Source organism: Eutrigla gurnardus (assembly GCF_963514095.1).
Source record: "Eutrigla gurnardus genome assembly, chromosome: 8".
Classification (NCBI taxonomy): domain Eukaryota; kingdom Metazoa; phylum Chordata; class Actinopteri; order Perciformes; family Triglidae; genus Eutrigla; species Eutrigla gurnardus.
The window spans coordinates 27,090,402-27,113,650 of record NC_139922.1 but is presented as its reverse complement, the minus strand read 5'-3'; the positions used below and the strand labels follow the sequence as shown (position 1 = coordinate 27,113,650).

Genomic DNA, 23,249 nt, shown 5'->3' with positions numbered 1-23,249 from the left:
ACCCTCTTCAGGCAACAGAACCGTTTAAAGATTTACACGCCCATAAAAGGCTCTTAAACTCACTAATAAAGGTGACGGCGACCACAGCGGGGACACAAAAGAACGTACGTAATGTGAGCTCCCCCTCGTCGTGGATAAAACATTTTATCTGAATTGATTTTCAACCGCGGCGTCGGGATCGTGAGCCGGAGGTCGTGATGGCGCTGCAGGGAGGATGTGTTGTGGTCAACCAACGCAGGAAGTCAGCATCGCTATGTAAAAACATTTCAAAATGCTTACACAAACGTCTGCTGCAAACACAAGTGTGTGAAACTTACAAGTTTTATTCAGCAAGATTATCTCCCCTAACAAATTGTATTTTTATTTTTAGAGACGATCGCTATGGCAACCGTGCGTGAAACCAACTTATTCCGAAGTTCGGTGGCATTTAAAGCCAGCGGGCTCTTTTTTAATGTGAAGAAGTGCATCTTGGGTCTCATATAGATTGGAATTCTAGTCATTATTCTATATTTCACATATTAGATGTTTATGATGCATAGATAATAAATACACTTGTTTCTTCAATGAGAAGCCGGTGTGTTTAACTGCCATTTTCAGAGTTTTATGCATATTTTTAACGGGAAAATATCGTGAATCGCATTTATTGTGGCATAAGCATGTCTTCTTTCCAACATCGAGGTCAAATTGAGCCTGAATGCATCGAGTTGGAGCTTCGTGACGTGTTTTAAACGTCGTGCGTGTCGGTTTACGTCGTCAGCATGGGGAGTGTACCATTTCATTTCTGTGACGCGGCCGGCGTGTTTGGAAGAGAGAACGACAGATTGAGATGTAAGTTCCTGTTGAATGATGTCATTTCCTGCCTCTCTTGGGTCACGTGGTGGAGGAAAAACACTTTTCTGGTCACGTTTATGAACTCCGTGTTATTATTTACTAATAAGCGGTTATTGTCGAGGTTTCATCCCGTGCACATGGAGGTTTCAGTATTCTGTGTAAAACCATGATGTTGTAACACTAACACTTCCTGCCGTAACGGTAGTTCCGATGAGTCGCTTGTGTGTTAGCGTCTCGTGTACGTGTCTGATGTGTACGTTGTTCCGACAGAGGTCAAAGGTCGTGGTTCCTGTAGAAGTTGATGGACTGAACCATGTGTTTGCTCTCGCAGGGGCCCGTGACTCACGTCCGGACGGTCAGCATCGGGGAGAAGCGGCAGCCGGCCACCGGCCCGCACGCCGCCGCCAACAAAACCCACGCTTCCATCACGCCGGCCCCCAAACCAGCACCAGGAAGCAGGTGAGGGCGGCCATCTTCCTGTGGGGGTTACTTCCTCTTCCTGTTTGACTCCAGTTAGCTCAGTGTTTGTTCTTTCTGTCTTTCTGTCTTTCATTCCTTCTTTCTTTCATCATTTCTGTCTTTCTGTCTTTCTTTCGTTGTTTCATCTTTTTTTCTTGACTTTTCTCTCTTTCTTCTGTCCTAACTTTCTTCCGTCATTTCGTAATGTCTTTCCTTCATCCATCCTTCTTTCCGTCCCTCCATCTCTCTCCATCTCACCCTGGTTTGAACTGGTCTGCTTCCTCTCTGCTGCGTCTGTCTGTCGTCTGAGTGACTTAGTGATAAACAGCAGGAACCACAACAAGGACACTAAACAGCTGATCACAGATCAGATCTCATAAAAAAGAGCACTGGCATCAAATCTTCTACCCCCTTTTAAAGCTGGTGTGTGTGTGTGTGTGTGTGTGTGTATATGTACACACACACATGTATGTGTATATATATATATATATATGTGTGTGTTTCCATGCCCGTGTGGGTGTCTGGATGTCTGTGCGTGTCCTTATGCTGTCACATCTGCTGTTACCAAGGAAACCCCGTGGGGAGGCGAAGAAGTGCCGAAAGGTGTACGGCATGGAGAAGAGAGACATGTGGTGCACAGCCTGTCGCTGGAAAAAAGCCTGTCAGAGATTCACCGACTGATCCGCCCCGTTGAGCTCTTCCTCGCTGGAGCGACGGCTGCAGGTGGACTCTTCCACTGAGGAGAGGAGGGGGGGTTTCTGCTTCTTCCAGCCCAACAGGGGGGGGTTGGCCTTCTCCACCCCCCCCTCTTTTACCCAAACACAAAGAGAAAAAAAAAGATGGATAAAAACAAAACAAAAAGAAAAAATAACCTTTTTCTAAGACTGAAAGTCACGAATACGGAAAACATTTTAAATTCTGGGTTTTTTTCACAGCCTCAACTCGAGGCAACGTTTAAAAGACTATGGATAAGCTTTTTTTGGTATACTCTGTTCATTATAGGAGCATCATGTATTCTACTGTTTATGGGGTGGATCATGACTTTCTGCAGGTTCAAGGGTTTGCTCGGTAAGACCTCTGTAGCATATCCGATATTTCACCGGCACTGTTAAAGGGACGTCAAAACCTGCCGAGGCTCAAAACGCTGTTCATAAAACAGCTCAAAGTCCCGAATCCAGCATCACTGTCTTCTGCAGCCTGACTGGATACCAACCATGTCTAGTGCATATTGTTATATCTACTACCTGCTCTTTCAGCGACTTCAGTACAACCAGCTTTTGCAAACACACACATTTACACACAAGTGGTACAAAAAATGTCCCCCCTCCTTCGACTTCCCAAAAATATGTTTGAGAGATGTACACATTATATGAAACATGCACCTTGAAGAAATTAAGTTGTCTTTTAGAGTATCACTGAAACCACAGCGTGTGCCCGAGACATCGCTTTCTTACAGAGTTTATTTTTCGGCAACAAATTTTTTTTTTTTTTGCCGAAGCAACTAGCAGTTGCACTGTGCAATCGGCAGGATTACAGCGTTGAATATTGTCTTTGCTTTGTGTTTTTTCGTTATTAGGGTGTTGTGTTTGTTTTTTTATCCTCTGACAGCTGATGTTCTTAAAGCGATTGTTTACCACGACGAATGATAACTGCCCCTTTTAAACTCGTTGACTGATTGTGTTTGGAGGTAACATCCAGGTCATCAGGCGTTTAAAACGGAGGTTACGCCGACCTTAGCCCGGGAATAACGAGCACGAACCCGCATGCATTTGTAGAAACGCCTCCTGTTTTCAGGTTTCATCCCTCAGAATGATATTTCATTCCGCTCTGACATTTGGAAATGAAAAGTGAGCGATTTATACAGAAGTGGAGCAAAAGTTGAACAGAGCTTCAGGAGGCCTGTGATATTTAATGACAGGCCTGCTTTTCCAAGCTTTAGATGAAATATAGGTGGTAGATTTTTTTAGATTGTTAGAAATTACATTTTTTTTATACATCCCTTTCACTTGTATCAATCTATGGGAAAAAAGACCTTTTTAAAACATTTTAAACCCCATTTTCTATTTATTAACCAACCGCACAGTAACCTTACAAATATTCCAGGTTACCGGACTCGAGCTGTCTTTAATTGTGTGACACAAGATCGGACATTTTAATGATGAAAGTCAAATACATAAGGAGTCGTACTTCATCGTATTAGAGAGATTAACTATTTTATTTTACCTTACTAGTAACATTTAGTTGTTAACTTGCTTCCCATCAACGATAATCAAGTCAACTTATTTATTTAGATTTAGTTTTTGTCTGTCCAACATGCGGCCCCTCCATTCTTAAAACACAAACTCACAAGCAGGTCTCGGGTTGTGACAGTCGGCGTGTAATTCTACTCACGTCCTCCTGACACTGACCCGACCTGGTCGCCATAGCAACGCGTTGCAAACACTGCCTGTCCTCTCCTACGTGAGCATTCAAGGCGACTGCTCGACCGAGGTGACTTCAGACCTCCGTCGCCATGGAAACACCTGCGCCCCCACCCACCTGGTGGCTGATGCAGGCGGCCGGTGATCACTTCCCGTCGGCAGCTGGGAGGCAGATGCTCGACTGTTAATTAGCGACTTCACAGTCGAACATGTTAAGCACACGTGTTAGCCGTAACAGGCTGATGACGTCTCACTCAGTTCCCGTTATGATATTTTAGTGTTTTTTTGTTTTTTTTTGGGCGTCCCAGATAAGCTCCCGGTTTTTTCCGGTCAGAAAACTTTCACAAAGTGCCAATGAAAAGAACATAAACCAGGAGAGGAATAAAAGGTATGCTGACCTAATGAAATTGCACTACGTTGCTCTGCGCAAAGACATGTTTTTATACGTGGACGTTTTCTATACACGCATTTTGAAGTGAAAAGATTTTTTGTCTTTTTTTCCAGGGGGGAGGGGCGGGAGGGGTGTGGTCACTGCCCGATAGCTAAGTTTTGTTGTTTTTTTTGCTCTCTGCGTCACATTCATCGTGAACGTACCGGCTGTTTTCAGATGGCGGTACTTGTAGTACATTACAACGCTTTATTGCTGGAGTGATTTAAAAAGAAATATTCCCACAATACTCACACTTTTATATCCATTAAGCTCAACTCTGTGCTTCCTCTCTTATTCACATTGAACTCTTTAACGGTGTAAATAAGGTTGTAATTCCTCGTTGTTATTGGATACCAGCAGCAGAGTTGGAGGCCGAATGCTTTTTTTGCTGACATGAGGCATTTACGTTCTCAGGAGCACCTCGAAGGAACTTACCGTGACCTCACAAAACAGCCATATTTGGCCATAACTCAAGAATGAATATGCTAAACTAGAAAAGTGCGTCTGCGACGACCTCTTCTGTATTGTCAGATTGAAAAACATTTAAATTTAAAACACACTACGTCGCCACTTCTTCTGTATTTCTGTTAGTGCTTTGCGGTTAGCCGAACCCAAGTCACACAATGTGTGTTGCTAGTTCCGTTAGCTGCTAGCTAGCCGAGTGTCATTTAGAAGGAGTGGGGGAGGAGTCAGCAGGCAGTCGATGGATGTGGAAAACACAGTGAGCATGCAGCCTATCAAAATGTTATGCGCGATTAGCCGTGGACGGACAGACTCACTCACTCACTCACGGATGCTTAAATGCACCATGATCCTGGTGGAGATGATTAAAACAAAATAGACTTCTTTGACATATATGGCGGCGGCGGCGGCGTCGTACAACCACGAGGCGGTGATTCTGTTCTTTTTTTTCGAGTTGCACTAAACCGATCAAGGCTCGAGTCGGTTTGTTTTTACGGCCTAAAAGAACCGTTGGGTACGGAGATCGGAGAGTTTTAACGAGGATAAATGACGAGTTTTAACCTGTAAAATGGCCGACAGGATGTTGAGGTCGTTTGACCGGCGTGCGCGGGAAGTTGATGGCGAGTGACGATATCGATGGATTTTTGCAGTTTCAGGGCTTTCTTGTACATATGCAACATAAAGAACAGTGAGGCTTGTTTTCCATATATTTTGTTGTTATCTTGTTATATGAAAAGTACACTTTTTTATTTTTTACAGTATAGTTGCTCAGAATATTTTTCTTTCATTTTTAAAAAACTAAAAAGAAGCTATAGTGAACATAACACGTAAAAAGAGTCTTGTATATCGTAGCTTAGAGGCGAAGGGGAGAAAAACAAAACCTGTTGAATGTAAAACCCACAAAAAAACAAGTCTTTTTGTTGTTGTTTTTATATTTGCTGGCTTGTTTGTACTTCCTGTGATGCGTCCCCCCCCCCCCCCCTCCCCCACACTCATCTGTCGCCACACTGCTAATTCATATCGATTAACGCAACCGTGCAGTATTGCTTTACTATCTGACTTTGTGCAATGAGATGCTTTATAATGGAACAAGCTAGTCGTTTTGTCCCGCCCCCCTCGCCAAAACCCCGTTTCTGAACACGCGAGCTTACCGTTCGCCGTGGACGCCGTTTTGTGCTTGTGACGTCACGTTGTTGTCCGGCAGGATAACCTTCGACCTTTTTTTAACCTTTTGTGGCAATCTTTATCCTGCCCTGCACATTCCAACCGACAGCACGCTTTTATTTAGTTGTTTTTCGTGTCTTCCACTTGTTTCCTTTTCACTTACAGTGATTCCTCCTCCAGCTTTTCTGTGGTCCCACCCAAGCCTTTACCCAGTATATTAAGCTAAACTAAACCCTTGAAATGTGCATTAAAAAAAACAAAGCCTTCGTTTTTATTTCGCCACGTCAGAACGATTTGATGTGCTGCTTTTCTTGAATGTCAGTTTTGTGTGTAAACCAGCAGCAGCAAAGCCAATAGATCTCCTTCCAAATCAAATGTAATGTAATGCATTGCAATGGCAGCTCCACTCGATTCTCTGCTTCTTCTTCTTCTTCTGTGCTTTTATTGTTTTCCAGGCTTTTCCCCTCCCGTTTTTATGCAGCCTTACACTGGCTGGTGTGAAAACTGACTCCTTGCTTGTTTATTTTATCGTTTTCTCATCGATTGATTGATTGATTGATTGATTGATTGTCTGGTTGAGTTTGAGGTTGTTTTGCATGTCTAGCATCGCTCATTTTTTTGTTTTTCTTTGTTCGGAGATACAACACTGAAGGGTTTTATGTGTTAGATTTCCCCTTTCAGTAATTGATAACCTGAGGCTGTTTGTTTTTTCCTCTAAATTAAAAAAAAAAAAAAGCTCATTGCAGCTTGACAAACACGCAGAGCTAAAAGCGTTTTTTTTTTCTTTCTTTTTTTTCTTTGTAATTTTTTTCTTTTTGAGGGGAAACGTCGGCGTCCGGCCTTACTGGAGGGTAAGATTTCTCGTGTGTGTGTGTGTGTGTGTGTGTGTGTGTGTGTGTGTGTGTGTGTGTGTGTGTGTGTGTGTGTGTGTGTGTGTGTGTGTGTGTGTGTGTGTGTGTGTGTGTGTGTGTGTGTGTGTGTGTGTGTGTGTGTGTGTGTGTGCGCGCGTTTGTGTGTATGTGTGTGGGCTCGGCCTCTGGTCTTCATCAGCACGTCCCACGCACACGGAGGAAGCACTTTCTGAGGAGTGGTGCACTCGAGGAGTATTGTGTGAATGTCAGGCCAAGAGATGGATGACCGTGTATGATGCTGATAATGTGATCTATGTGATGTAATGTGACGGAAAGAAAATAAACCTGAATTGAAGAAGTTGCCGTCAGATTCTGTAAAAATCTTCCGTGATGAATGCTGGATGTGTTAATGAGAGGAGAATAGAATTGTGTCTTTGACTTTGTCTATGTTGCCCCCTAGTGGACAGCAGGTGGTCATGAAAACAAAAAGGCACAGCACACACTGTCACTTCTTTACAGCAGCAATTTCAAAATTTATTGAGACTGATTGGTTTTTGCAAATAATAGTCAAGCTAATTCTTCCACTAAACATGAAGTTAGAAAGAGGCTCTGGACGGCCGGCGAGGCCAACATCAAAACAGGAGGCTCATGGTTGGCTGTAAAAATGTTGTGATCAGTACTATCAACCGGAGGGAGAAAAAAAAATCTGCACAAGAGCACTTTAAATCTGCCCGGAAACAAAAACGGGTGTAAAAACAGGACAGGTTTTTTTTTTTTTTTTTTTTTTTTTTAGTATTTAACACATTTTTGTTACAAACACAGGTTTATGATAATCATCAATATAAAGTCAGTATCATATTGAACAATATCCCCAATGAAAATAAACAAACCTCAAGCTTCAAATGTGACCTTTTACAAATCAAAGACCCTCTGAAACTCGAGAGAAAATAAATAATATATAATAGTAATATAAATTCATATATATGAAGGTATACACACATCACTCTTAGTAGAAGAACAAAATCTAAAGTAAAAGGCGCCAAATTTTTGAATATAGTATAATATAGATATACCCATATCTATGGCTTCATGATTTGCACGTGTGAATCAAGCTATACAGGCTAAATGAGGATTGCAATTTTGTACACGTCTAAGAATACCCATATTCATCTGCAGGAGAGCAAAGAGTTCCAGTTTTGCATCGTGTGGAATGAGACGGTTGTGGGCAGATGCCGAAGACGTCGCTTTGGTATGACAAAATGAGCACAGGCATGCAGTTAAGACCACAGAATCAGGGCACGAAAGGTCGAAAGGTCGTCGACATGTGGCGGGAAGGAGGATCTACAGTCCCCCCCCCCGTCATGATTTGTCTCCTCCGGGAAAAAAACAACAAAAAAACATCTTGCACCTCTTCGGCGATCTCGGTAATCTCTATCCGTCACACACACACACACACACACACACACACACATTCTGGCAAGCACACGGGTGAAATGTCATTGAGGCACATATTGAGGGGTTAATGGCAGACATTTTTGTATTTTTTTTTTTGTTTTGTTTCCTGAAGTACAACCCAGTTATGAGGAAGAAGACATACAGTAGAGGTCGCGAGAGGTCGCCGGGGGAAGGGGGAGGGGTCACGCATACATCCAGACGTCTCAGTGACCACAACAGCACCACAGGACAGAGATTTGTCACCGATCATGGGCTCCTTCCACCCACCATTAACATTCATTAAAAAAAAGTTTTTTTTCTACCCAAGATTTTTGATAATCGAACAGAAACAATAAATAATACAGATAAAATAAAGACGTTGAAGAAAGCATCACAAATAGTACTGAGAGGTTCTCTGCAGTGGGGGTTGATGGGAAGTGCAGTCCACGGCACCTGAAGCAGACAGGCAACAAAATGTTTCCCAGAGTTACGACTGCAGCGCCCACTTTCCCTTTTTTTGTTTTTTTTATTGGAAAATAACTAGATTCAAACATTCGACGTTGTCCGATAGCGGCGTGTCGTCTGCGTACGTGATTGTGTGTCGTACGATGCATGAGCCGGTAGAAACTACAAAAATAAATCCAATCAGTTTGGTTTTTAAGATGCGATCTTCAAAAAGGAAAAGCTAAGCCGTTTCTTTTACACAGCCCTTCTTCATATTCACAATAATACCATAACATGTGCACTTTTTCAAACTGTGACAAATAGTGACAGGTTTAAAGAAAAAAAATCAAAGTAAAATAAAGCAAAAATAGAAACAACCCAACAACAAAACTCTTAACCACGACAATAAATTCCGAAAAAAGCACCTGCACACAGAAACAGAATCACTTCATGTATATAAGGTACTAGATTGTTTTTGGTTCCATATTAATCAATTAGTGTACATTGGTGATGCAAAAAGCGTGTGCAGAATATACGTTTCAATCAATATCTAACAGACAGTGAAGTTGTTTTTCCCCTTCGGTAAAAAAAGCAAATACGACAGAAAAAGCGTAAACTGGCACAATAAAAGGTCGATTAAAAGCCTTATGGCTTGCTGTCCACAACAAGGCAAAGTATAAAAGCTATTTTTTTTCTTTTCTTATACAAGATATAAAATATCAGAAAAAAGGAACACACAGTAAAGCTTAGCATCCAGCACTTAATAATAATTAATAATAGGAACATCAACAACAGTAATCATTGTTCTGATAATCATAATAATAACACATGTCATCTGCCTCACTTGAATTGTCAATAACATCGCCGAAAACATGTAAATAATCTTAAGAAATCAATATAGACTCTTTTTTTTGGGACACTGGACACTCAAAACATTCACACACACACACACACACACACACACACAGAGAGAGAGAGAGAGAGAGGGAGAGGGAGGGAATGACTTCTCAAAAAATCTACAAAGAGAGTTTTCAATAAATAGCTGTTAAAACAAAACAAATTAATACCACACTCTTTTACGAATATCAAACTGAAAATTTTCAAGCACAATTTTGATCCTCTTCTTCAAAATCTTACAAAGCTGGAGGGAAAAATAAATATCGCCAAAAGGAACTGGAAAGAGGCTGCATATTTCTGTATCGAGAACCTCGAAAGTATTCATGAAAACAAAAACAAAAAGGCAGCTCCTCCTTCTCGGGTCCCAAACTGAGAAACTGGGAGACGGAAAGAGATAATAATAATAATAGTGTCGGTCGTGTGGATCAATTGTCGATTTTCCAAACAAAGGGGCAGAAAAACTTGATGTCCGCATCGCGTATAAACTCTGACATACTCTCTCTGTCCCACACACACTCCCCATTTAAATCCCCTCCCCCTCCCAAAAACCCCAGAAAATCGTATGTACATTAGTCAAATCTCCAGTATCTGTTGGAATGGACTGAAACTGTGTGGTCAACTTATGTGAAGAAAAAGATTAAGTAGCCCACTGGGAGAAAAAAAAGGCTATATGAACAGCAATCTGCACAAAGATTTCAGTGATTTTCTATATCGTGATAACAGTCAAGAGGACATAAAGTATATATATCCTTAAAGGTAGGTGCGGTCACCGTGTTGTTTAGGTAAGCAAAGATCGGATCCAAAAATGTAAACCACGGGTTCAGGGCTTTGATAAGGAGTCAGTTGTCATTTAAAGTGCAAGTCTGTGGCAGTAGGACTCTGCATCGACAATGTGCCGTCGGGCTGCCCGTCCTCCGACACTCGTAGCTTTGCAATAGATTTTAGACTCTTCCTTCACTTGGAGAGAGAGACACTTTCCCCCAGAAACACTTCAGCCGAGGTGGAAACAAGACACCCCCCCACCCTCCCTCCCTCCCCTCTTGGCTTTTTCCCAGTGATCCTTGGTTTCCATGGTGATTGTGATGGCAAACATACAAAGTTGCAGTCTAGCATTGGCCGTGTCCTTGGCAGCGTCCTCGTTGATTCCTGTTGTGACAGAGTTAAAAAAAAAAAAAATACTGGACTCTGAACCCTCAAGAAAAAAAAGAAACACAAAAAACACTGCATCAGAAGTAAAGGAGGTAAGCAGAAAAAAGCCTTGCACTCGAGCCGTCTGTTGACCGCCGTCTTCCACCGTCGCAGTCAAGGTCGATCCGAAGTGTACGTGTGTGTGTGTGTGCGTTCGAGTGCGTTAACTCAGAAGGTTTTTAGTTTTACGATCATTGTCGTGCGTCACCCTACAGCGATTCCGATCAAAGGAAGGCCTGCCCGCGGTGGGGCGAGTGGGTAAAGAGAGCAGACGATTCTGCCCCCGAGAGATCGCAAGAGATCTTGGCGGAGAGATTGGTCGCCAACAGGGTTGGGAGGAGATCCCGGCGGATTCTAGGAGATCCAGGCAAAGTCCCTCTCGCTGCCGTTCTGCTGCTCGCCCTCCTGTGCCGAGGAGTCGCTCTCCTCCTTCTCATTGTCCAGCGCGCCGTGCGCCTCGCCGGCCATCCCCGAGTCCTTCCACTTCCCGCCTTCCTCCTCCCCTTCGCCCATCATCTCGCTGTCCCCTTCCACCATCATCTCCTCCTCCCCGTCGCCGTCGCACTCCGCCTGGTCGTCGTGGAAACGGTCGCCGGGGTACAGCTCCTCCTCCGGGGAGATGTCCCCGCCCACCTCGCCGTTGTGGTCCAGCAGCGCCGCCATGCCCCGGCCAGAGCAGTCGGCACAGACGCCGTGGCGCCTCGAGCCGTGTTTGATTCCCACGCTGGCCGCCGACATGAAGACCCGGCTGCACACTTTACACACGTACTTCTTGTCTTTGCTGTGGACCTGTGGGACAAAAATGCAGCTTTATCACTTTACTGCCACCTGCTGGTGATCGCAAAGTTCAGAAACACGATACCGCCGAGTCCTGCTCTACTGGGCTGTGATTGGCTAGCACTCGATGTCGTGACTCAACTTATTCATCTTTTCCTGAAGCTCACTAAGTAGATTTATTTTCTAAACTTTAGGAGATTTATGGAGTCAAACTTCACCCACGAGTAGCATAAAGGTGGAATTAGCAAACTAGCTAGCTAACCGCTAAATGAGTCAAATTCAACGTTAATGCTTCATCCACACACTGTTGTCACAGCGTAGAAAGGTTGTTGTTGCCAGATTAACGCCAACTTTCTTCAGCTCATATTCTGTAGCCAGTGAAGCATGCAAGCATGGTGGAATTAGTAAGCTAGTTGGCTAAACGAGTGACATTTAACAGCTCCGTCCATAACAAAGACTTTTTGTCAAAGTGTAGGGAAGCACATTGCTATCGCTCGATAATCAGCCAATCACAGCACGGCAGTACTAGCCATGACTGGCCAATCACAGCCCAGAAGGGCAGGACTAGACAGAATACTCTTCTTGGATATGTGTGGGTTTAGCTCTTTAGTACAAATCGTGACACTAAAATGAAATTTTCAAATACACAAATCGGGAGAAAATTTAAATTTCGTAAGAACGCCCGAGCTAATTACTTTTCATAACGCTAAATATGGCTTTAAAATATATCTGCAAAAGAAAATATACACGCAAATATAACCCAATCTACTTTAATCCACCCACACGGCGTTACAACACTTCCAAACAGCAGCAACGCCCCGAAAACGCCTACATAGAAGACAGGAAGCGTACGCCATTTGAATGTCATCGTCTTCGGCTGCACTCACCAGTGTGTGCCTCTTCATGTGCTCCCGCCTGGTGAACTTCTTGCCACAGATCTCACAGGGGTAGGGCCTCTCGCCGGTGTGGGAGCGCATGTGCCTCTTTAGGATACACTGGTGCATCGCAGAGAAGCTGCAGTAGGGGCACTTGAACTTTTTACGGATCACTGTGAAGTCATTCACTGTGGGGACAGAACAGAGAGAGAAACCAGAAGGAAAAGAAAAAAGATTAGCCTTGAATGAAGCTCTTTTAAATAAACGAGACGTCACTTTTCAGTTATTACATTTAATTAGCGGCACGGTCTAGAAATGTACCATCAATTCCCATGGCCACCCCAATCCCAGTCAAAGCTACAGTTGCCCTGGCAACAGTTCTCCCTCCATACTAAGGCAATAAAGGCAAAGAGATACTATAAACACAACACACAACAGTCAGTCTGCCTTAGTTGCTCTAGAGGGTCTCCGCTATGGACAGCATAACACAGACGGGAAGACAAACACAGACAATGACAAGGAGGCGAGAGGGTTGGGAAATTAAACCACACACAAAGGGAGGCGTCGGCAAAGAAATTAAAATCTAAAAAAATCATGTTAATACCATGTACCAATCTTGTGTAGAGGTCTGTTAATCCAATTAGCTCCACCTTAATTGGTAGCTAAGCCAGGTCATCGTACCTTAACCATCACATCTCCAAATCAAATCTAACCCTGGACCCGAAAATCACATCTGGACCCTCAAACTGGTGAGAATCAGCATGTCCTCACATTCCATGTTTTGTTTTAGTCCTCACGATGTAGCGAGTACGAGGACACACACACACAGTAATGCTTCCATCACTCACATTATGATGGAGACTGAACCTAAAATTACTTGTCTAATCCTGACCTAAACTAAACCTAACTACTTGTCTAATCCTGACCTAAACTAAACCTAACTACTTGTCTAATCCTGACCTAAACTAAACCTAACTACTTATCTAATCCTGACCTAAACCTAACTACTTGTCTAATCCTGACCTAAATTAAACCTAACTACTTGTCTAATCCTGACCTAAACCTCACCTCTTCACCTTTTAATGTTACTATTTTCTTTATGGGGACATGCAGTTAGTCCCCCAGAAGTAAGGTATGTGTGAATGTGTGTGTGTTCACTCCATTCTCACTGCCAAGCCGTCTAATCATGCCACTTGGTGAGTGCTCCTTGGCGTCTGACACCGCCGCTCATTTAGCGTGTCAACGTGTCTTTTTGGAACGATAATCTGACCAAAGAATAGAATAAACAGGACTTTTTACGTTAACACCAACCACGTTCTTTCTTTAAACTTAACGATGTGGCTTTGTTGCCTGAGCCTGACTTCCTGTAGTTCATTGTTAGAAAAGACACTTTGCGTTTGCATGAACGCGACGCTAAAAAGGGAACGTGGCGTCATCGTTTGAAGCTTTGGAGCTCTGACGAAGCTGCACGTTGGACTGAGGACGTTATTTTGGCGTGTGAGAAACATTTCAGTCGAGGCATTCAGCTTACGACCGTGAACGATCAGGACAAAAGTACAACACGACAACTGTACATAAAGGAGGAGAGGAGGGGGGGAGGTCAAACACACAGCTCAGGGTTAGAAGCGTTAGTGATGCGACATAATTACCTCCATCTGCAAATCGACTCGACGGCACGAAAACATCAACTGCACAACAGATTTAAGATTCACTTTTTTTTGTTAAAAGACAAAGAATGGAATATTGTGTGAGTGACGTGCAAAACAAATATAAAAACTACAGACAGGTTTTTTAACAATTTAAATCCGTTTTAATAACAGCATAAAAACTACAAGCACAGTCATTTTGTTTAGAAAAGTACACATCTGTATACATATTGGTGGGTTTCCCCCCCTGAGGAGAAAATGATATAATTTAGAATGAAATATCTTTGGAATATTTACAACAATACATGTATTCAAAATCCACAATTCACCTCCTGGTGAACGGCCGGCAGAGTTCCTGATTCGTTCCTGACTCTGAACCTGCCGGTGTGTTTGGGCTCCTGGCGACGACTCAGCTACCTGAGAAACGGGATTTTGGCATTTGGGAGTTCCCTGTGAGTGTGTGTGTACACAGCAGCACTCAGTGGGGGGGGGGGGGGGGGGGGGGTTGTTTTCCCAGTAGACGCCAGTCCTGCTTTAACGTTAACTCTGTGTGTTCCAGTGACGGTGGGATATTATTGTGTTCACAAATTAAACCTCTAAGACTGGGCTCCATCAGGAACGTATCGTTTATCCTTCATATCTGCAGGACACCCTCACCTGTTCACTCACAATAACGTCGCTCCCCGACTTCCTCTTCAATCGGAGAGGTCAGAGGTTAAGAAGGGGCCGGAGCCGTGAAGGGCCAATTACTGCCCGGCTCCGTCCACGAACAGATCAGGGACAGAGGAGGTGGGTAGGGAAGAGAAAATGACACCACGTCCCCCCAACCCCCCATCTGAGCTGCTATTGGTCTATTGTGTTAACTGGCTTTGTCTCGTCCGGCGCATCCCCTCCATCTGCCCTGATGTGACAACACTGAAGGTAATCGTGTCAGAGCGACAGATGAGGATGGTGATATTGTTGTTCTGAGTTTAAGCAAAGTAACCACAGCTTTATATATATATATATATATATATATATATATATATATATATATATATGATATTAAGTTTTGTGCCTCTTGTAAAACAACAGAAATAATCTGTGGATCTTCGATATGGATCTTTAACCTGCTCTTGGCTGCAGTTCTGCAAAGCTCCTGCAGGTGGTGTGGTTGTGTGGGCTGTGGGCTCAGTAAGTGTGTTTGTGCCTGATGTAGAGGTGAACACACAGATAAAGATCTCTCTGCCTAAAAAGGAGAGAAGAGTTCAGTCAGACGGTGACTGGCGACAAAAAGGCCAGACGAGTGGTTTAAGTCGGGGAGGCGGAAAGCCAGATGACCCCCCCACCCGGCCGGCACCACAACGGAAAGTTATTCACCTGTCTATTCACAAACATAACTTAGAAACAGTTCTACTTCTAATTTCTTGTTGAAACAGATTTTAAACAGCGTTGCATAGAGGTTGGACATCGTTGTAACTAAGCTGTCAATTCTTTAAAAAATGAACTCAAGTTGTAAAAAAAGAAGTTTTCTCTCAGTATTTATGATGAGATCAAGAGATGATTGATTTTATACGACTTTAAGGAGCATTTTTTGGGCGTTAGCATAAAACGCAATGCTAACGAGTACGAACGTGTGCACGAGGCCCCGCCTCAATTTTCCACATTGATGCCGAGATCGCGATTGTCAGCTTTCATCTCTTGAGAAAGCCGCCACAGTGAATCGATCACGCCGCCCTGAGACGTTTCCATCACGCCGCCGCCGCCCAGCGGGGCTCCCGGCGCCGAGCCCACCTGGCAGCACACTTTAACGTGCGTCGCCAGGTTCTTCTGGGTGCTGAAGGCCTTGGCGCAGGCGGGGCAGGTGTGGCCCCGCTCCTTGGAGTGCACGGAGGACAGGTGGCGGTGCAGGTCTGTGCGGTCCCGGAAGTGTTTCAGACAGTACACGCACTGCATCAGCTTCTTCTTGAAGTGGATGGTCTTCTCGTGGCGGTCGGCGTTGGATTTCAGCGTGAAGCTGGCGGGGCACTGGGAGCAGAGGTAGCGCGCCGGCGGCGGTGCGGGCTCGGCCGCCGCCGGCCGGTAGAGGGACTGGTGGAAGTGGAGGGGCTGGGACGGCTGGTGACGGGGACCCTGCGTGCTCGGCCAGTCCAGGGACAGGGCCATCAGGGACAGGGTGTGGCGGTACTCGTGCTCCCTGAGGTGCTCCAGGCTGCTGAACAGCCGTTTGCACAGGGAGCAGGAGAACTCCTGCGAGGGCCAGACGCCGGGCTCTGGCAGGACTCTCCTCCCTGACCCGGCTTCCTCGGCTCGCACCATAAGCCCTTTAATCCCTCTGCCAGCCGCAGGCACTGACGCAGGCCGGGTCAGGCCGCCGCCACGGCCCTCGCCGCCCATCTGATCCCTGACAACACGACACCGGCCACCTTCCAGGGCTGAGACAGCGAGAAGAGAAGTGAGAGGGCAAATAGGTGCAAAGCTCACAACATGACGTGCTTTAACTTAAAAAACCCAAAGCATACCTGCGCTGCCATCGTTCACGTCTTCTTTGTCTTTGACGGCATCCTGTAAACACAAAACAGCCCGTTATGACGGCGCGCGCTCAGGAAGCTGTATGAATTGTCGTCTGGGCATGCAGGTGAAACGAGCCGTGAAGAAAACCTTCTCTTTTTTGCACGTGAGAAACAAAGACATGGAAAGTTAAAAAAGAAGACAGAGAAACACGTCAGAATGATTGAAGGACTCAGATAAATTGTAAATAGCTGACAGTTTGTGGACGCTCCGGCAGTTTAGTTGATCTACGGCGTTAATAAGATTATCTTCCTGATACAGCAAGGTGCTCCCTAAAAACCCTGTCCTTCCCTCTCCTGCCATTCCTTCACCCCCAGCCATTTCCTCCTCCTCCTCCTCCTCCTCTCTAAGAACAGAACACCATGCACTGGGCAAACAGATGGCTTGTCCGCAGAGATAGGGAGGCTTGTTGGGAGGCAGGTCCACTGAAATCAAATGCTGCTCCTAAAACGCTCACCCGCACACACACACACACACACACACACACACATACTCTCTCACCCGCACACACACACACACACACACATACTCACACACACACACACACACACACACACACACACACATACTCTCTCACCCGCACACACACACACACACACACACATACTCACACACACACACACACAAACACGCGCCGAGCAGAACAAACAATTTCCTGGGCTGCGAGAGCAAACCTCTCATTGTCTACTTGTATTGATTCTACTCAGTCTCATCTCACTACCTTAGCCGCCGTTATCTGCCATCTCTAAGCGCACGCCGCCGCCATTGTGACCAGACGTGTCATCTCCTAATGCGAGCACTATAAACTACATTATCGCTAATGCCGAGCAAAAGAGTGCCGGCTTGAAGGCTGAATTCTGACTATATTAAAAAAACAAAAAAAAGATGATGATGATGATGATACGGAGAGAAAAAAGGGAGGGGTGAAGAATTAGAAATCTGAAAGCAAACAGAGAAACAAACAAAAAAGGAAAACAGGAAATGTGCCAGATTCCACACAGAATATGTAATAAAAGAAGACTTTCAAATGATGAACCCCATAAACTGCCCCCTATAAAGACGCTGTCACTTCCTGCCCCCCTCCCCTCGGTGGACCAGAACCAGGGCGAAGCTGCCCCCTGGATCCTCGCCTCACACACTTTTAGAAACTTTTCTCCGAGTGGAGGAGCGGTACCAGAGAGCAGCCTCTGACCTGGAGCCGAGCCAGGCTCTGTGTGCTTACCTCAGGCAAGGTGGAGGGCCGCTGGCCCTCGGGGGCCTCTTCCACTTCCATGTCCAACCCTTCTGAGCGCGGCGGGGCTGCCCGCAGACCGGGGGCCTCCAGGGGCCGAGGCTCAGAGGGGTGCAGTGGCGTGGGTGGAGTGGGTAGCGGGTAGCATGATGCTGATGATGGTGATGGTGGAAGTTGAGGAGGAAGAAGAGTAAGAGGAGGAGGGGAGGAAGCAGCAGCCCCCTGTTTGTTATGAATTGTGGCCCCCGTGGCCCCTGGCCGGAGCGTGCTGCAGTGGTTGTTGGAGCGGAGCCCTGAGGAGCACAGGAAACGAGTCTCACCCACCCACTCACGTACAACTGCAAGTCTGCTAGCAGCTGGCCACCAGAACACAACGGGAGAGAGAGTGGGCAGGGGGGCACGGCGAGGCTGCCGGTGCTACGCTATCAAACACTCGGAGAGGGGGAGGAAGACAAACTCTGAAGTTTCACTTTCCACCAGCCGAGGGGAAAGGGTGAGGGCTTTCTCTTTCTCTCTCCGCTTTCTTTCTCGCTCCTCTGCTCTCCTTCTCCTTCCACCCACATGTGTGCGCAGAGGGTGGCGGCGTGTGTTTCTGCAAGTGTGTGTGTGTGTGTGTGTGTGTGTGTGTGTGTGTGTGTGTGTGTGTGTGTGTGTGTGTGTGTGTGTGTGTGTGTGTGTGTGTTTCTGCAAGTGTGTGTAAAAATGCATATAAGGAGAGAGGGCTGGAGGATCCTCTGCAGCGTGGAGGGAGATTGTTTTGGAGGGGAGCCATCTTCGCAGCTCTCAGTGAAGACTTTCTGTGCACGCAGGGTAAAGGACGACGATATCGACCATGTAAGATGTTTACCGGCAACAAGTCGAGGCACGCTGGATAAGAAAATGTTTCTCCCAGAGCCTTTTAGCTCTCTGGAACTAGTCACAGATGCTTTGTTTTTTTCCTCTTCTCCTTCTCCTGCAACGCTAAACTGACTCCGAGAGTGCATATGAATCAAAGTGCGCTCCGGATCCGTGTACACGAGTGTGTGTGAGTGTGGGCAGCGTATTTTTTTGTTTTTTTGAGGGAATGTCTCCAGAGTTATGCAGTGGGTTAGCCATTCATTGCCCTCCTCTGCACGACGGACAGAATCACACAACCATGAGGCCTCGGCCGTGGACGGATTCCTGGAATGTTAAAGTACCGCGCCCGACACTCCCCACTCCCACTGACTGAGAGCACACACACACACACACACACACACACACACACACACACATGCTTAACTCCCTCCTCCCCCCTCCAGCAGTAAGAGGGAGGTAACAAGATGAGCAACAGGTGCGAAGCAGCAGCTCGTTAACAAAATGGCAGCTTCTTAAGAAGAAAGAATCGTTATATCAAAACTCCGTCGACTGGCTTTAACAGTCAACAACTTGAAGAATTCCAACATACGACTCGATTATTTATTTATTTATTATTTTTTCAAATCCTGTCTCGCTGGGTTTAAAATTGCAGTTGTGTCTGGCAAGCTGTAAAGCATACAAATATCAGCCGGCTGAGTCACCGCACAGCCACACGAGCAAAAGAAATGAGAGAGAGGAGAATCACATTAATGTCGAGTAATCGGATTACTTAAACAGAACGATGACGGCAGAGGGAATAAAACACAACCTGCGTCCCAATCAGAGGGGGGGTCACCACCATCAGGTCTGTTCAGGCTTTAGGGAGGCAATTAGTGGAAGCTGGCTGACTAATTTCTAATAGCTAATCAACTGAAAATGCTTAGTCTGTTAGAGGATGTACTGTTAGCAAGAACTTTTGTATTTTTAATGGCGAAGGAAAGCAAAACCTGGATTTGGATTTCATGTTTCCGATTATTTTTTATTTCTACTTTTAGTACATACTACATCTGCCCTTACAAAACCAGTGTGCACTCCATTGTCACACTAATGGTTCTTCATCATCACATTGAACCGTGATCCTCTTCTTCATATATCAGCTGCACAGATGGTGGCTCTACTTGCATATTGCAAACATGTGACATCCTGTTATTTTTAGGCTTTATGTACTGTATACTTAATATTTACATAAATATTATGAGAGTATTTTTCAAACATTCTTTGAAAGCTTCGTCTTAACGTCTTCCAAAAAACGTAAAGCAAGGCCGGTTGCCTCAGATGAAGCTTTAAAGGCCCTGTGACCCGGATGAGTGAGACTCCACAGTGTGAGTATCGGAGCTCACAGTGCACGTGAGCTTCAGTGGATTAGGTGACCTTTAATGGAAAAATCCCTCCGCCGGATTGGTAGTTATTCCTCCTTCTATCGACATCCACCTTTTTTTTTACACCCGACCCTTTCCTGTTCTTCCTGCTTTTTAAAATGACTGTATAGCATCACACATTTGAAATCCCAAAAAAGGAGCAGATTTCTGTTCCGAACGTGAATAAAAAAGACCTGAAGGACCCGGGGAGAGAAGCGGTGGAGTCGGCGGGAGCGACTGTACGGCAGCGAGTCAATTTTCAGAAGTAGATGTGAAGTGACGAGTGCAGGCAGCGGAGAGAAAAGTTCAATAACGGCAGTATGATCCCCCCTGTGGTTAATTGGATGTTCTTTTACAGCCGGTGCGCGGTGGCGGTGCGGACAGGTGCACAGGGATGGTCCGGCACAATCCATCGTCTGGCATTGATTGTGTGACGCACGGAAAGGTGGGGGGGGTGGGGGGGTAACGCAGCCGAATCCCAGATCTTAATTGGATCCTGGAGGCTGATTGACATACATGTAGTTTGGAATTTGGCGTGCTGGCAGGAAGTGGAGGGCGGCGACGAGAGGAAGCGTGCGTTTTGTGAAGGTGAAGGTCGGACTGGTTGGAATTTGCCAAAAAAAAAAATTAAGAGAGAGAGAGAGAAGTGTTCAGCGGTTCAACTGGAGGACATTGATTCTCAGTTTGGTCCGATTTGGGATTTATGAATCTTTAGGAGAAGCATGTTTTATTAAGCAGTCAATTATATATCGAGACGGAGCGCCGAGGCCTCGTATCCGGCGGTCTCTCTTGAATCAGGCCAGGTGACCTTGCTCTACCTCCTCTCCCAACCCAGATCAATACTTTCCCAGGATTATTTTTTTTAACCAACACACTTTGATGCTCCACAGCTGAAGTAAAAGAGAGAGGGGGAGGGAGGGGGGAGGCAAATAGGGAGGGACTGCAGGAGTCGGCCAGAAGGGGAGGGAGAGTGTGAGGGATGAGTGTTAAGGAGGGGTGAAGGAGAAATGGATGGAGGGAGGGGGAGTAAAAAAAAGGACAGGAAGGATGTGAAGCAGGGGTGAAGGAGAAGCAGGGGAGGAAGGGGGGAGAAAGGAGGGAGGGAGCAGCGATCTGTCAAAGCAGGAGACTCATCATCCGCCCAGTAATCTGAGGTACACTGTTTGTTTATCTTCTGTCCTCATTTAGACGGAGGGATGGATGGAGGAGGGGGGTTGTTGGCCTCCTCCACAAACCCATCTCCCCAAACCCCCCATTGTGTAGTGCATTCAAAAAATAGGGTTTGGCTGACCGAAAAACCTCCCTGAGGTTTCTCTGGTGTGCAACCGAAATCCAGCTGAGAAGGCGTGTTTTTCATGCAGACGTCACATTCTGGTCTTCTTCTTCACGTCGTAGAAGCTGAGCGTAGATGGAAGTGTGAAGAAGACGAGTTTGTGAGTCCGTCTATCTGCTGTGACAGCATCTGATTCTCCTCTTCAAGCCAACAGCAAACATCTCAATCCCACACACTTAACACTGGCAACTGCAAAACACGAGGCGTTTTGCTCTATTCAGTCTCCGGGGCGGGAGGGGGGGGGTCTTTTATTTTGTAGGTGAGTGGGGCTCAACTCAAAAGGCATGACTCGGCTCGGAGTTTGTACCCTTCCTTTTGCTTTTCTTCTACTCACAAAGACGGGCAGAACTCGGGACAAAAGATCCAATTACCAGCCAGTAAAAGCAAAGAGACACACACACACACACACACACACACACATGAATGTGCCCACGCCGACGTGGACTCGAGCAAATACGCTCTCACACACACACACACACACACACACACACACACACACACACACACACACACTAACATGTAGACGCTGACAGTTTAACACCCTCAGCGAAGGGAGAAAAAAACCTGACAGAACGAAAGGAAAAAAAATGTCTTGTAAACGTGCAGGAATGAAGCACAAATAAGGATGTTTATTAAACTAATATTGACGTGGAGAGAAAATGGTCTATTCTTAAGTAAGTGGAGGCTTCAAGAAGGAGATCTCAGCTGATTTTAGTCGTTTTCTACTTATTCCGACGATCAAAGATGAGAGGAAGATCGTCGAAGGCTTAAATCATCAACTATTCACATGTAATCGAATTGAAAATAAATGCAATTTGATGGTAAAACACTGTTTGCTGTACTTGTATTTTATCTCTCATGACATATCATGTATCAGTGAGATTGCATGGTTCACCTTGTTATTATTACTGTTATTTTGAAGGAAAACTCAGTATTTTGAAGGCAGAAGTCGTTTCATCACATTCCGCTGCTGAAACATAGTAAAGTGAGTGATATCTGAACATTTGCTGCAGTTCTTGTTGTGTTATTTTTCCCGCTGTGAAACACTGATACGCACAAAGAGACCGTCACACAAAAAAAAACAACAAAGATTTTTTTTTTCTCTCGCAAAAGCGATCACAGCATAAAATGTTCTCTCGCTGAGTCACCGCTGACGAGTCATCGCCGGCGTCGCCACCACAAACTTTAACACACGGCCATCCTGATGAGGACGCTGTGTGTGTGTGTGTGTGTGTGTGTGTGTGTGTGTGTGTGTGTGTGTGTGTGTGTGTGTAATGATTGGTGTTAGACTTACAGGACAGGGAGTGTGCTCCTTTGGGCAGGTACTCGAACAGCAGGGGGTTGTCGTCGCCCATCATCTCGGCCCGCAGAGACAGCAGGCTGTTCTTGCTCATCAGCGCCGCCTTCAGGTTGGCCACGGACGAGAGCGTTCCGCCCCCGCCGCCGCCGCCGCCCCCGGCCTCCTCTGATTCGTGGTGACCCAGGTAGCTGGGCTCCGTGTTGAGCGTCTCTTCCTGTTTGAGGAAGAAGTCGAGGCGTTCGCCGCGGCTGTCTGAGCTGTTGGGTTCTGTCACGTCTGCGCCTGGACAAAAAGACGGAGGAAGTTGGGTGAGTCTCTTCTCTAGAAAACTCGTAATTAGACTTGTACAAACGGATCACATCTATAACGGATGGGTAGCGAGGTAGCTAGGTAGCTACGTAGCTTGTCCTGTGAGGCGGATGGTCTCCGAGATCCAGTGCCTCATTTGACCACCAGCCAAAGTGACATGGGGATACCATTAGCCCCCGTGCTGCTGTCGGCCACCAGCCTGCATGTTTAGCTCATTTTTTTGTGACCAGAGTAGCATTAAAGCATGGTGGAATTAGCAATCTAGCTAAGTAACCAGCTGTCTGCTAGTTAGCTAGGTAGTTTGTCCTATTCCAGAGCGGTGGTATCGTGAAGCTAGGGCTACCCCCAGTCACCACCCTGCATGTTTGGCTCATTTTCTGTAACCATTGTAGCATTAAAGCATGGAAGAATTAG

The 23,249-nt window shown here is 45.7% G+C and overlaps 2 protein-coding genes across 7 annotated transcripts in view; one reads left to right on the top strand and one right to left on the bottom strand.

Annotated features, from left to right (window-relative positions):
• Positions 1–6,975, top strand: part of slc2a4rg (SLC2A4 regulator) — a 34,167-nt gene extending 27,192 nt beyond the window's left edge. For both annotated transcript variants that reach the window (XM_084014418.1, XM_084014417.1), the window contains 2 exons: positions 1,163–1,290; positions 1,860–6,975. In XM_084014418.1, coding sequence (XP_083870544.1) covers positions 1,163–1,290; positions 1,860–1,971 — 240 coding nt within the window. In that variant the 3' untranslated portion in view covers positions 1,972–6,975. The remainder of the gene's footprint in view (positions 1–1,162; positions 1,291–1,859) is intronic.
• Positions 6,976–10,425: 3,450 nt separating this feature from the next.
• zbtb46 (zinc finger and BTB domain containing 46) overlaps positions 10,426–23,249 on the bottom strand; it is a 42,078-nt gene continuing 29,254 nt past the window's right edge. The window contains exons 3-7 of one of the 5 annotated variants that reach the window (XR_014597514.1): positions 22,521–22,808; positions 17,651–17,952; positions 17,150–17,289; positions 16,380–16,422; positions 16,205–16,292 (exon numbers count right to left, since the gene is read on the bottom strand). Coding sequence is in view for 4 of the 5 variants with exons in the window: in XM_084014407.1 (XP_083870533.1) it covers positions 15,511–16,292; positions 16,380–16,422; positions 17,651–17,952; positions 22,521–22,808 (1,415 nt within the window). In the remaining variant the exon portion in view is untranslated. Of the gene's footprint in view, positions 11,370–12,244; positions 12,421–14,952; positions 16,293–16,379; positions 16,423–16,999; positions 17,368–17,650; positions 17,953–22,520; positions 22,809–23,249 lie in introns of those variants that run through there. The other 4 variants (XM_084014407.1, XM_084014408.1, XM_084014409.1 and 1 more) reach the window with 4 other exon arrangements.